The sequence below is a fragment of the Staurois parvus genome, unplaced genomic scaffold (assembly GCF_062004578.1).
Source record: "Staurois parvus isolate SC_StPar_1 unplaced genomic scaffold, SC_StPar_1.0 ptg000652l, whole genome shotgun sequence".
Lineage (NCBI taxonomy): Eukaryota > Metazoa > Chordata > Amphibia > Anura > Ranidae > Staurois > Staurois parvus.
Window position 1 is genome coordinate 613,922 of NW_028318448.1, and position 14,383 is coordinate 628,304.

General features: G+C 42.4%; 1 protein-coding gene across 3 annotated transcripts in view; it reads left to right on the forward strand.

Moving 5' to 3' along the window:
- The window catches only part of ZNF451 (zinc finger protein 451), a 106,957-nt gene that overhangs the window by 41,744 nt on the left and 50,830 nt on the right, over positions 1 to 14,383 (forward strand). For all 3 annotated transcript variants that reach the window (XM_089694120.1, XM_089694117.1, XM_089694118.1), the window contains exon 9: positions 13,079 to 13,226. In XM_089694120.1, coding sequence (XP_089550246.1) covers positions 13,079 to 13,226 — 148 coding nt within the window. The remainder of the gene's footprint in view (positions 1 to 13,078; positions 13,227 to 14,383) is intronic.

Here is a 14,383-nt window from a genome sequence, read left to right on the forward strand (position 1 = left end):
GAGTGCTAGGGATAGCCACGGTGTAAGGGACTTTGAGCTCAAAGCAATCCATCTTTTCCTTCTGTGGTGGCCAGACTTTCTCAGGGGTCTTCTCATTAGAATCCTGTCCAACAAGGCCATGGCTGTGGCTTGCGTCAAGCACCAGGGAGGCACTAGAAGTCACAGATCTCATCCTACAGTGGGCAAAGATAAATGTTCCAGCCACATCAGCCATGCACATTTAGGGAGTAGAGCTTTGACAGTTGGACTTTAAGTCAACAGGAAATTATGTCAGGGGAAAGGTGGAGATGTTAAAGGAGGTCTGTCGGCATTACAGGACTCCAGTTGTGGACCTCTTGGCATTCAGGTTAAACAAGAAACTGAACAGCTTTGTGTTCAGAATGAGGGATCCTCTGCCTTTTGACACTGGATATTCTGGTGACCCCAGGGGATCAATTCCATTCCCTTGCTTCAGTTGTTAACACATCTGCTTCACAGAATTGAATCGGAAAGCACTCTGGTGATTCTAATGACTCCAAATTGGCCAAGAAGGGCTTGTTTATTGGGCATTCTTTGCATGTTAGCATTACCATAATGGCTTCTTTTGGATAGTCCAGACCCTTCTGTTGCAAGGTCTCATTTACCCCCCAATTCATGGTCACTAGCTTCACCTGCATGGCTGTTGAAGCCCAGGTCCTAAGGGAGAGGTTTGTCTGAGACTCAGTGATTCCTGCTTCTTACTTCTTAAAGCAAGAAAGGCTACATCCTGTAAGGTACAGTGGATATAAAAAGTCTACACACCCGTTGAAATGTCAGGTTTCTGTGATGTAAACAAATTCGACAAAGATAAATAATTTCAGAACTTTTTCCACCTTTTTAATGTGACCTTTAAACTGTACAACTCAATTGAAAAACAAACTTAAATCATTTAGGGGGGGAGAGTAAACATAAAAAAACTAAAATAATGTAGTTGCATAAGTGTGCATGCCTTCTTATAACTGGGGATGTAACTGTGTTCAGAATTATGCATTCACATTCAAAGTCATGTTAAATAGGAGCACACACCTGCCATCATTTAAAGTGCCTCTGATTAACCCCAAATACAGTTCAGCTGTTCTAGTAGGTCTTTCCTGACACTTTCTTAGTCACATCTTACAGCAAATGCCATGATCCACAGAAAGCTTTCAAAGCATCAGAGGGATCTCATTGATAAAAGGTATCAGTTAGGAGAAGGGTACAAAAGAATTTCCAAGGTATTAGATATACCATGGAACACAGTGAAGATGTCATCTAGGTGAGAAAATATGGCACAACAGTGACATTACCAAGAACTGGACATCCCTCCAAAATTGATGAAGACAAGAATAAAACTGGTCTGGAAGGCTGCCAAGACGCCTACAGCAACATTAAAGGAGCTGCAGGAATATCTGGCAAGTACTGGCTGTGTGGTACATGTGACAACAATCTCCCATATTCTTCATATGTCTGGGCTATGGGGTAGAGTGGCAAGATGGAAGCCTTTTCTTATGAAGAAAAACATCCAAGCCCGGCTAAATCTTGCGAAAACACATTTGAAGTCTCCCAAAAGCATGTGGGAAAATGTGTTCTGGCCTGAAGAAACCAAGGTTGAACTTTTTGGCCATAATTCCAAAAGATATGTTTGGAGTAAAAACACTGCACATCACCAAAAGAACACCATATCCACAGTGAAGCATGGTGGTGGCAGCATCATGCTTTGGGGCTTTTTTCTTCAGCTGGAACTGGGGCCTTAGTCAAGGTAGAGGGAACAGTTGCAAATACCAGTCAATATTGGCACAAAACCTTCAGGATTCTGCTAGAAAGCTGAACATGAAGAGCAACTTCATCTTTCAGTCTGACAACGACCCAAAGCATACATCCAAATCAACAAAGGAATGGCTTCACCAGAAGAAGAATAAAGTTTTGGAATGGCCCAGCCAGAGCCCAGACCTGAATCCAGTCGAAAATCTGTGAGGTGATCTGAAGAGGGCTGTGTACAGGAGATGCCCTCTCAATCTGACAGATTTGGAGTGTTTTTGCAAGGAAGAGTGGGCAAATATTGCCAAGTCAAGATGTGCCATGCTGATAGACTCAGACTCATACCCAAAAAGACTGAGTGCTGGAATAAAATCAAAAGGTGCTTCAACAAAGTATTAGTTTAAAGTTGTGCACACTTATGCAACCATATACAGTGGGGCAAAAAAGTATTTAGTCAGCCACCAATTGTGCAAGTTCTCCCACTTAAAAAGATGAGAGAGGCCTGTAATTGGCATCATAGGTAGACCTCAACTATGAGAGACAAAATGAGAAAACAAATCCAGACAATCACATTAGCTGATTTGGAAAGAATTTATTTGCAAATTATGGTGGAAAATAAGTATTTGGTCATCTACAAACAAGCAAGATTTCTGGCTCTCACAGACCTGTACCTTCTTCTTTAAGAGGCTTCTCTGTCCTGCACTCATTACCTGTATCAATGGCATCTGTTTGAACTTATCAGTATAAAAGACACCTGTCCACAACCTCAAACAGTCACACTCCAAACTCCACTATGGTGAAGACCAAAGAACTGTCGAAGGACACCAGAAACAAAATTGTAGACCTGCACCAGCCTGGGAAGACTGAATCTGCAATAGGCAAGCAGCTTGGTGTGAACAAATCAACTGTGGGAGCAATAATTAGAAAATGGAAGACATACAAGACCACAAATAATCTCCCTCGATCTGGGGCTCCACGCAAGACCTCACCCCGTGGGGTCAAAATGATCACAAGAACGGTGAGCAAAAATCCCAGGACCACACGGGGGGACCTAGTGAATGACCTGCAGAGAGCTGAGACCAACGTAACAAAGGCTACCATCAGTAACACACTACACCGCCAGGGACTCAGATCCTGCAGTGCTAGACGTGTCCCCCTGCTTAAGCCAGTACATGTCCGGGCCCATCTGAAGTTTGCTAGAGAGCATTTGGATGATCCAGAAGAGAATTGGGAGAATGTCATATGGTCAGATGAAACCAAAATAGAACTGTTTGGTAGAAACACAACTCGTCGTGTTTGGAGGAGAGAGAATGCTGAGTTGCGTCCAAACACCATACCTACTGTGAAGCATGGAGGTGGCAACATCATGCTTTGGGGCTATTTCTCCGCAAATGGACCAGGATGACTGATCCATGTACAGGACAGAATGAATGGGGCCATGTATCGTGAGATTTTGAGTGCAAACCTCCTTCCATCAGCAAGGACATTGAAGATGAAACGTGTCTCTTCCAACATGACAATGATCCCAAACATACCGCCCGGGCAACGAAGGAGTGGCTTCGTAAGAAGCATTTCAAGGTCCTGGAGTGGCCTAGCCAGTCTCCAGATCTCAACCCCATAGAAAACCTTTGGAGGGAGATGAAAGTCTGTGTTGCCCAGGAACAGCCCCAAAACATCACTACACTAGAGGGGATCTGCATGGAGGAATGGGCCAACATATCAGCAACAGTGTGTGCCAACCTTGTGAAGACTTACAGGAAACGTTTGACCTCTGTCATTGCCAACAAAGGATATATAACAAAGTATTGAGATGAACTTTTGATATTGACCAAATACTTATTTTCCACCATAATTTGCAAATAAATTCTTTCCAGATCAGCCAATGTGATTGTCTGGATTTTTTTTCTCATTTTGTCTCTCATAGTTGAGGTCTACCTATGATGCCAATTACAGGCCTCTCTCATCTTTTTAAGTGGGAGAACTTGCACAATTGGTGGCTGACTAAATACTTTTTTGCCCCACTGTATACAGTATTTTAGTTTTTTTTATTTTTACTTCCCTCCACCTAAAAGATTTCAGTATGTAGTTCAACTAAGTTGAACAGTTTATAGGTTACATTTAAATGTGGAAAAAGTTCTTAAATTTATTTATCTTATTTTTTTACATCACAGAAACCTGACATTTTAACAGGGATGTGTAGACTTTTTATATCCACTGTCTATCATTGTATTTGGAAGGCATGTTTCCATTTGGTGTGAGCAGAATGATTACCCTCGCCATTATTCTATGGATTGGTTGCTTGCCTTCCTATAATCGAGACTTGCCCTGCCTCTCCAGACTTGGGACCTACACTTGTTTCTCTCGGTCTTCCAAAAGGTGCCCTTTTACCCAATCCAGGAAATTCTTTTTGTAGATCTTAATCATAAGGGGGCTTTTCTAGGGTCTATTACCTCTGCCAAACAGGTTACAGAGCTGGCAGCCCTGTCTTGTAGGGAATAATTTTTGGTATCACATACAGTGGGGATCGAAAGTTTGGGCACCCCAGCTAAAAATTTGTATTAATGTGCATAAAGAAGCCAAGGAAAGATGGAAAAATCTCCAAAAGGCATCTAATTACAGATTAGACATTCTTATAATATGTCAACAAAAGTTAGATTTTATTTCCATCATTTACACTTTCAAAATAACAGAAAACAAAAAAATGGCATCTACAAAAGTTTGGGCACCCTGCAGAATTTATAGCATGCACTGCCCCCTTTGCCAAGCTGAGACCTGCCAGTGTCATGGATTGTTCTCAATCATCGTCTGGGAAGACCAGGTGATGTCAATCTCAAAGGTTTTAAATGCCCAGACTCATCTGACCTTGCCCCAACAATCAGCACCATGGGTTCTTCTAAGCAGTTGTCTAGAAAACTGAAACTGAAAATAGTTGACACTCACAAAGCTGGAGAAGGCTATAAGAAGATAGCAAAGCGTTTTCATATGTCAATATCCTCTGTTCGGAATGTAATTAAGAAATGGCAGTCATCAGGAACAGTGGAAGTTAAAGCAAGATCTGGAAGACCAAGAAAAATATCGGACAGAACAGCTCGCAGGATTGTGAGAAAAACAATTCAAAACCCACGTTTGACTGCTCGATCCCTCCAGAAAGATCTGGCAGACACTGGAGTTGTGGTACACTATTCCACTATAAAGAGATACTTGTACAAATATGGTCTTCATGGAAGAGTCATCAGAAGAAAACCTCTTCTACGTCCTCACCACAAAAATCATCATTTGAACTTTGCAAATGAACATATAGACAAGCCTGATGCATTTTGGAAACAAGTTCTGTGGACTGATGAGGTTAAAATTGAACTTTTTGGCCGGAATGAGCAAAGGTACGTTTGGAGAAGAAGGGACACAGAATTTAATGAAAAGAACCTCTGTCCAACTGTTAAGCATGGGGTTGGATCAATCATGCTTTGGGGTAGTGTTGCAGACAGTGGCACAGGGAACATCTCACGAGTAGAAGGAAAAATGGATTCAATAAAATTTCAGCAAATTTTGGATGGTAACTTGATGCCATCTGTGAAAAAGCTGAAGTTAAAGAGGATGGCTTCTACAAATGGATAATGATCCTAAACACACCTCGAAATCCACGGGGGATTACATCAAGAGGCGTAAACTGAAGGTTTTGCAATGGCCTTCACAATCTCCTGACCTCAACATAATTGAAAATCTATGGATAGACCTTAAAAGAGCAGTGCATGACAGACAGCCCAGAAATCTCAAAGAACTGGAAGACTTTTGTAAGGAAGAATGGGCAAAGATACCTCAAACAAGAATTGAAAGACTCTTGGCTGGCTACAAAAAGCATTTACAAGCTGTGATACTTGCCAAAGGGGGCAGTACAAGATATTAACTCTGCAGGGTGCCCAAACTTTTGCAGACACCATTTTTTTGTTTTCTGTTATTTTGAAAGTGTAAATGATGGAAATAAAATCTAACTTTTGTTGACATATTATAAGAATGTCTAATCTGTAATTTGATGCCTTTTGGAGATTTTTCTATCTTTCCTTGGCTTCTTTATGCACGTTAATACAAATTTTTAGCTGGGGTGCCCAAACTTTCGATCCCCACTGTAAGCACAATTGTTGGGGATATTGTTTTGTTCCCCCTTTTGCCATTCTCACATGGGCCCAAAGGACGTAGCCCTACATCGGCTGTGAGGTTTTACATTGCAGCCAACTCAACCATCTGAAAGTTAAACAATGTGACTAGAAAGGGTTGTTCAGTCTTGCGATCCATGATTGCTAGGTGGAGTTGCAGGGTAATTCTTTGTCCCTATTTGAAGGGTAAAGCGCCTCCCTTTTCAGGTTAAAGCTCATTCAGCTGTATCTGTTGGCACATCTTGGGCTTTTCAACATCTGGCTTCTGTTGCGCAGCTTTGCAAGGCCACTACCTTGTCTTCACCCCTAGACAAAATGTGCAGTTGACCTGTGTGGTACAGGCCCAGCCAGATCATTGAGAAACAGCATTTGAGCGACCAAAAGCAGAGGAATATTGTGCCATCAGTAGGAGTAGGATGCTGAGTTGTATTAAAAAATAAGTCACTTAAAGGGGACAGCTCCCTCCCCCACACACCCCCCACCTGGAGGAAAATTTTAGTTGCGGTCTAGTGTCCAAGCTCTTGCAGAGCAAGTAAAAGGTACAAAACAGCCTCTGGGCATACCCCAGATTGACGCAACACAATAAAAACGCAAAAAAGAAAACCGTAATGCTGTTAACATCCTTGCTACCAAACAGCCTCAGCTAGGTGACACGATGGTGGTCGGCAACCCTAGCAGTCTTAAGATTTCAAAAGAACAAATGTGTTGGGGGGGGGGGGGGGGGGGAACTCCATCATAGATCCCAAGCATGAATAATCATATCACGCCCACACAATAGAGAAGCACTAGAGCGTCATTAAATAATAATGTGGATACCAAGTAGTATTCCCAGGGCAAAAACAAAGCTTCTTTATTTTAAAATGTCCCTTCTTCCTCCCCTGCTGCATTAGCATTAACAGTGGGAGATGATTCCAGCCAAGCATCCCATATTTTGTGGAACTTTTTCAGACACCCCTAGACATGTCTTTTTGCAAAGTGGTATAACTGAATTAACACTTTCCAGCAATTCAGTGACGGAGCTTGATCAGCTTTCCATTTTTAGGATTATAGCCTTTCTGGCATAAAAGAGCAGGAAACCAAGCACTGTTCTAGTTGCCTTAGTGAATGCTAGAGCACTGGCCAGGCCCAGTAAGCACCCTTCCACTGATTGGGGAACTTTAATAGTGGTCAGAGGATGGATGAACTTAATAACTGCTGACCATAACTCACTAATGTAAGGACAATGCCAAAAGATATGGTAGAATTCAGCTGGGATGTGCCCACAACGCCAGCATTGGGGAGATAACTCTGGGTGCGTTTTTATGTAGATTAGATCGGGTTAACTAGACCGTATGAAATACTTTAAATTGGTTTAGTTTATCTCTTGTTGTCTCCAACTGGGAGAGGGGATAGTCCCAAATATCCTCCCAATCTTCTCCTTCTAAGTCTTTGACCTCCACTTCGCTTGTAATGAGTCAAGACCCAAATGTATAGAGGGAAGAAGGGCCTTGTATATTACTGATAATAGTTTTTTAGGGAGGGGTCTCACGGAAGAGTCTCAAAATCATCAGCTATCAAAGGTAATGGATCCGCACTGAAGAAGCGATCCACGAACTTTCCACTTTTTTAATAGGTGATTTAACAGTACTGATTGGCATATTCAAGGCTTTGGTCATCTTTTTATGTCCTTTTCCAGCTTGATAAAGTTCCATTACCTTGTTACGCAGGACTTTTGACCGTTCTTTTCTGACCCTAATGGCTCAGTATCTAGCCTAGTCAGTGCTTCCACGTAAGAGCTAACAAACTCATTGACTATTTATACACTGACACTAATTGCAATTTAAAAAGCCACAGATGTGGGACATTAACCTCCTAATTGACATTTTAACCCGTGAGTGTCACCTTGTGTCTGTACCAAGGTCAAACATTCTAGGGTATGTAAACTTTTAATCATGGCCATTTGGGTGATTTCTGTTATTATGATTTAAAAAGGAGTCAAACAACTATTTAATAATAAATGGCTTCATATGATCATCATCCTTTAATAAAAGGGCATTTTTTTGGGCATGATCAGTTATATTTTCAATATCCATGCCAAAATTTCACAATTTCTGCCAGGGTATGCAAACTCTTGAGCACAACTGTATAAAACAATACTCGGGGAATAGTTGATACAGCCTCTCCGTTCCACATAGGAGACCTGTAAACGGGGTTGCCACCCCCTTAATCTGATTTACCCCTCCAAAATAAGAAACTGCCCACTCAATTGCGAGAAAATTGAGTGAGGAAGAAATACCCCAAGTAATAGAACTCCCTACCGTGAAGCCTAACAATAAACATACTTGGCTATCACAGTTTTATTCCCAAAACTTAGTGTAAACAATGTCCACTAGATATCAACTTTTACCTCCAAATCCATGTTTCCAGTGGACGAACTACAATGGAACAGGGGGTGAACAGGTAGCAGCAGCAGTATTCGCACCTGACAGTGGAGCTCCCTGATAACACCAATGTAGGGCCAAAAGTAGAGGGACACAGCAAAAAGGGGTAAATGGGGGGGGTCGTGGAGAGAACTGATGGCAGATGTCCAGTTTTAAAAGAAAAAAATGAGATTAGGCAAGTACACAGGTCTTGGTATGAGCAAAGGCTGAGGCAGAGGACTCTTCTGCCCCCCCCCCCCTTTTCCCCCAGAGATCTCCAGTTTTGGCCCCCCAAGGATAGTAGTATTAAGTGACAGGAAAATTTAATATAGTTCTGATCATTGCCCCATATCCTAAATGTAGGGAAGGTCACATCTTACCTGTCCCAGGTTATGTATCAGGAAGAGACAACCAATTCAGGGGATTGAGATGATCAGGAAACCTCTGATTTCTGCCAGGGTTCAAGGTAGTATGGTTAGCTAGTCATCCGCAGCCTCAGGATAGTCGAAAAAGTGAACCAAGCCCCTGTGCGGGACACGCAGGCGGCTTGGATACAGCTTGCTGTATAGAATGCCTCTGTCATGGAGCCTCCTGCGGATATCATTGAAGGACTTGCGCTTCTTTTGGACCTTGGCAGAAAAATTAGGGTATAAATGGACCGTGGTGTTTTCATAAGGAAATGAGGGGTGTTTCCTGGGTTAGCTAAGGATAACGGTCACAGTCCCTGTAGTTTAAAAAGCAAATGAGGGGGATGTGGAACTACAGTTTGCAAGGACTGGAGAAAATCTATGTGTTGAGCTGTTAAATCTTCCATTGTAGATATTCGATCCTTGGTCTCAGAGAAGCAGCCCCTGATTTTATTCAGGTAATTTCTGATGAGATTACACGCCACCCGATCATTCCGGACAAGGAAAGAGGTGTTACACTGCTCTATGGCTGCCAGGATGACAGTAGTGTTGTCAGTGTCTCCCTGTATGGAGAGCACTGCAGCGCCATCGGGTTCTGCTGCCATCTTCAACTCAGCCAGGAGTATATGGAGTTTTCTGGCCCAGATGGCACCCACACCAGGGACCTGCAGCACTTACTCTTTCTTCCCAGCCAGTGTGGCAGGGAGGTTTTGGCGGGATGGCATTCAAGAAGGTGCAGGAGACCAGCGGAGATGTGTCCAACACTCTGGGACCTGGTGACCAGTAGGATTAAGAGGTAAAAGCTGCTCAGGATGAGTCAAGATCGTGGGTGCTCCTCAGGCTGGCATCTGCTACATCTGGCCATGCCCCCCCCCCCCCACACACACACGCGCGCACACACACGAACCATCTTACCCAGATCCCAAATGTCCTGGCTTTCATAAAAGTGCTAGCAGTGCTTCATCTGATTGTTCTCTTCATAGTGGGATACATCCATGACCTACTGCTGAGGGTGAATTCTGTCAAGGAGCTGGAGGAGAATCTCCAGCTGACACTTTCACACTCACTCAGTATTCAGCTACTCCTGAATGTCAGGTAATTTTTGTGCCCATCTTCCCACTTTGGGTACCTGAGCTTGATTCTTTCCTTGCCCATGTTCCCTGTTGGGTACCCTGAAATTGAGTCTGGACTGGCCAACATTTTTCCGCCCTTGAAAAAAACCTTTAAAAACTGCAGGGCATGTAAGATCTTGGTGGTCTTTACTGGGGCTGATGGTAGCTGCCTTTGAGGCAGTTCTATATGCCCAGTTCCATACTTGATATTTGCAGTGGGAGATTCTGCCAAAGTGGGTCAAATCCCTGTTAGCCTTGGTTAGAAAATTTTGTATTAACAGCTGTGTAAGCCTAGCTCTGACCTAGTTGATCGCATCCCTGGCGGTGTGGTTCAAATTCCTTTTAGGATTGTGGTAGTGAACATGAGACTTTACAAGTGGAGGAGGAATTTTAGACTCCTTCTGGACTTGGAGTCATTGGACCAGGGAATAATCTCAACTTTTTCTCTCAAAGGACTTCTGGGTGATCATACTGGATCGGCTTCAGTGGATAGAGCCTCCTTCAGGGTCACTCTGTAAAGGAAACGGTCCAACAACGCTGTTGAATATGTTGCCTATCCAGGAGGCACAAAGTCTGCCACTGATGCCAGAAATGGGGCAGATTTCTTGAGTGGCAGCCTGTTTCAGGTGGTGTGTGAAGTCATTCGGACTCCTTGTCATACTTTTTATTGTTGCAGGATTTTATTTTTTATGTAAAAAAAAAAAAGTGTATCAGCATCTAGCACTGGGCACCATTAACATTCAAGTGTGTGCTTTAGGAACACAGATTCCCTGTTTGTTAACGCGGATAGTGCCTGAAAGGTTTGGCAGTCCCTTCATTTACCTTTTCTAAATGGAATAAACCGGTCATAACCCATGCCTGTGCTATTAAGAAAACTCCTTTTTGGTCTCATTCCATCAGGGCTGTTCCAAGTCCATAAGGCTCTAATTTGGCCTTCTGTCCACAGGTTTAAACCACTTTAAAGGTCAATGTGGCTAAATTGGTAGATGCCCGCTTTGGCTGCAAATCTTTTTCAGGCAGAAGTGTGATTCACCCTATTTTGATGATGGAGTAATTACCTTGTTTTATTGGAATTTTTGCCCACCAGTTGATAGTGTACTGTTTGTGGACCTCCCACTGGTTCTAGTTGACCTATTGGTCAAAGTTTGTGTCTCAGCGACGAATGGTAAAGTTAAATATTTGTACTCTGCATTAAATTATTTTCTAAACGTTCACTGAAGGACATCGCTCCTGCCTTTCTAACAGGGCTAATTGCCATGTTATGGTTTATCCTTGTAGTGCTTGCCACTAACTGACATTTCTGTCCAATTGATGGTTAAGCCATCAAATGACACTACCCCTTCTTTTTTTTTCTATTGGTTTTGGTTGATCTTTTGATCAAAGGCTGTGTCTCCATAGACTTGGAAAAAGAATGTTGTGACAACTATAAAAAATATTATACTGCAGCTTACCAGTCCTTAAATGTGGTAGGTGCATTAGTTTTCTTTATATTTCAGTATTTATCCTCCATTTTCACCTGATGATCCTACTAGCAGCACACTTCTTGTCCTAGGGTGACAACACTCATTTACTGTACTGTATCTGTAGAAGTGCAGCTGTTCTCCTGATTTGGAATAAAGCACAACCTATCCTTATTTGCATTACATAGGGAGAGGCATATGTAGTTCACAGAAGATGGTTCAGAAAACTGATAAGATTGTTTGAAATTTCATTTCACTGCACAGAAAGTTGAAAGGACTATAGATTTTTGTCAGAATCATTACGTACTTTTCTGTACTTGGAGTAATTGTACTTAGCCAGAAAAATTTAAACTAATGCAACCACCGAATCTAAGGACTGGTAAGCCATAATATTACATTTTTGTTCTTGTGTTTAGATACCTTTTTAATTTTGTTGCCCAGTGTGATAGCCAGTCTGCATGATTAACTAGATCTATGCAATAGGTCTACTCATGAGCAAGAAACAGCCAGGATAAGGGCTCATGTATACTGCAGCGGCTAACTGTAGTTTAGGAGCAGTTGTGCATTTTTTTTCAGCAGCCCCTGAACTCTCCTTTTTATGTTTTTCCTATAAGTCCATGTACACATAGTCGTTCACAGTAGTTTACAGGCATTTTTTTGAAAGCACAAAAATTGCATTCAGGAGTAGAGTTTACTGGTGTTTCAAACACTTGTAACTGCGTGTAAACGCGTTTATGCGTGTTTGCGTTTAGCCACGTTTTTGCGCTGGTTCATATCCAGATGTTGACCAGTGCCTTTTTTCTGCCTCAAAAATGCATGCACAGCGTTTTCCATGTTTTCAAATGGACCTAGTACACCAGTGCAGTCGGTTCCAGGTTTCTCATGCTGGGAAAAAAGGTAGAGCGTGCTGCATTATTTCTGCACAGAACTGTACTGGAACACAGCAAAAACAGCACAAGGAGTGTTTTATGCACTCCAGAATGCATCCGGAGGCATTACTGCACTATGTAGCGCCGCCCAGAGTGCCAAGCATGTTTCACGAGCCACTTTTGCTACAGTTGCAACACCCATCAAAAAGTAGTGCTCTCCCTGCTTCTGCTCTATTTCTCACAAAATGTCTGAAATAGTTAATTATTTACTATTTTTCAGTGCACTCTGGGCATTTGGGGGGGGGGGGGTCTCCTGAGGTTATCTTTTAATAAAAAACTTCTAAACATAAACACGGTAGGTAAACGCGGCTAAACTGACATTTTTGACCTACGTTTTCTAGCAGTCAGTTTCCAGCGGTCAGAAAAGTTTTTTCAAATGCCTGTGTTCATGAGCCCTAAGGCTGTTGCTTTATGCAGATGAAAACTATTTTATTAACTATTAGTTTCACTGTATCATTCAGTTGTCCAAAGAAACCGCTCAGTAAATGCATCCCAATATGACAGCATATAATAATGCAGCCTTGGACATATTGCAATGTTTTGAGTCCGTACAACATTTAAGGTCCCGTCCATGCTAGGCTTTTAGCTCTAGTGCATGGGGCTCTAGCGTTTTAGTTGCGGATGAAGGGCACAGGTTTCCTGTACAGCCCTTCTGAGAGCAGCTAAATGGTCCAGTATTCATGGAGCCTTACACTTTTAAAAAAAGTACAGCAAAAAAAATATTTGCTTTTAAATTTTATGAGTATTCTAATGCAATTGTATAGGTAAAGATTTTTGAATTGTATTATAAAAGTTAAAATCATTACTGGTTAATTTCCAATCAATGCATTGATTCTGTTTTAATAAACACTTTCTCCTATTGTAGGTGAAAAAGGAGTTTCATGCCCAGTCCCTGTTCCATCCTATGCAAAGAGAGTCTTGACTGCACTTTGTAAAGACATTCCATTTCAGGTTGTTTGTACATCTTGTCGATGTGAGCTGCGCTCTCACATGGAAATAACTGCACACTTCAGGTGGGTAGGTGTGGTAGCTGTGATTGAATGAGTAACCTGGATTGATATCACTCCACTGTAAATCCTTGGTTTGTCTGGTTCCAGAAAAATCACTGACTTAACATTTTATAAAACATTTTTGAAGTAACAGTCCTGTTACTGTAAGAATGAAGTATATCTAAGGATATTCATAGACACATGTTCGCTGACGTTTTAGGACCTGCTGGTGTTCCTAGTGTAATTTGTCTGAGGCACTGAAGTGCTGCATGCCCATTTCAGTATTTCCTTTGCTGTTGCCAAAATGTAAGAAATTTTCCAATGATCGTGGAGGGGGACAGAGCTGCTTGCTCAGGCTCTCAATAGATCACTGAGAGGCTGAGTCGGGTGTCGCTCCAGACTCTGGGGTGGATCCCGACTTTAAAGTCAGGATCTTTCCCCAGCCAGGACCGGCTGAGTGATGTCAGATGACAGCAGGCATCAGCCCGCTGTCAGCTGAAAAGGGGTCACATGACTGCACTCCTGTGATCCACAGGAGAAGTACAACCGAAAGCGCTTTGGCTGTACTTTCTCCTTTTTAACTATTCTAAAGCCCCTTCAGTCCAGTCACATGAACGCATCCCAGCGCCAGCTTCAGTATATAGGATATGCAGCAACAACGGCTGCAGAGCGAGGATGATGATGTCACCCATAGGCTTACAGTGGGGCAACTGTTGTTTGCTGTCCCTCCTTTACACTGAAGCAGTCACTAGGACCGGATCATGTGACCAGACCGAGAACAGTTTCAGCATAGATAAGTATAGACATTTTTTCATTTACAGGGCAGATAAAATGGACTTAAATATGGGTGGGAATAGGTTTAGGCTTGGTTAGAATTGAATTGTAATTCCATTTTAATTTGCTTGAGCATTTTTTCAGCTTTAAATCTTGGGTTCTAACAAACACTGACTTTAAAGTTTTAAGTCACAAAAAGAGATATGGAGCCAGATACACCTCCACTTTCAGTCTTACCTCCACTGTTACAACAGTTGTGCATTGGGTCTAAATATGGCTGTGCAGACCAACAGGAAATATAGCTAGAGGGCTGGCAGCCATCCTAGTGAGCAGTGCATCCTAGTGAGCAGTGTGCATAACTGCTAATGTGAAAATTGCTTATCAATAGGAACCAATCAGAATCCTTG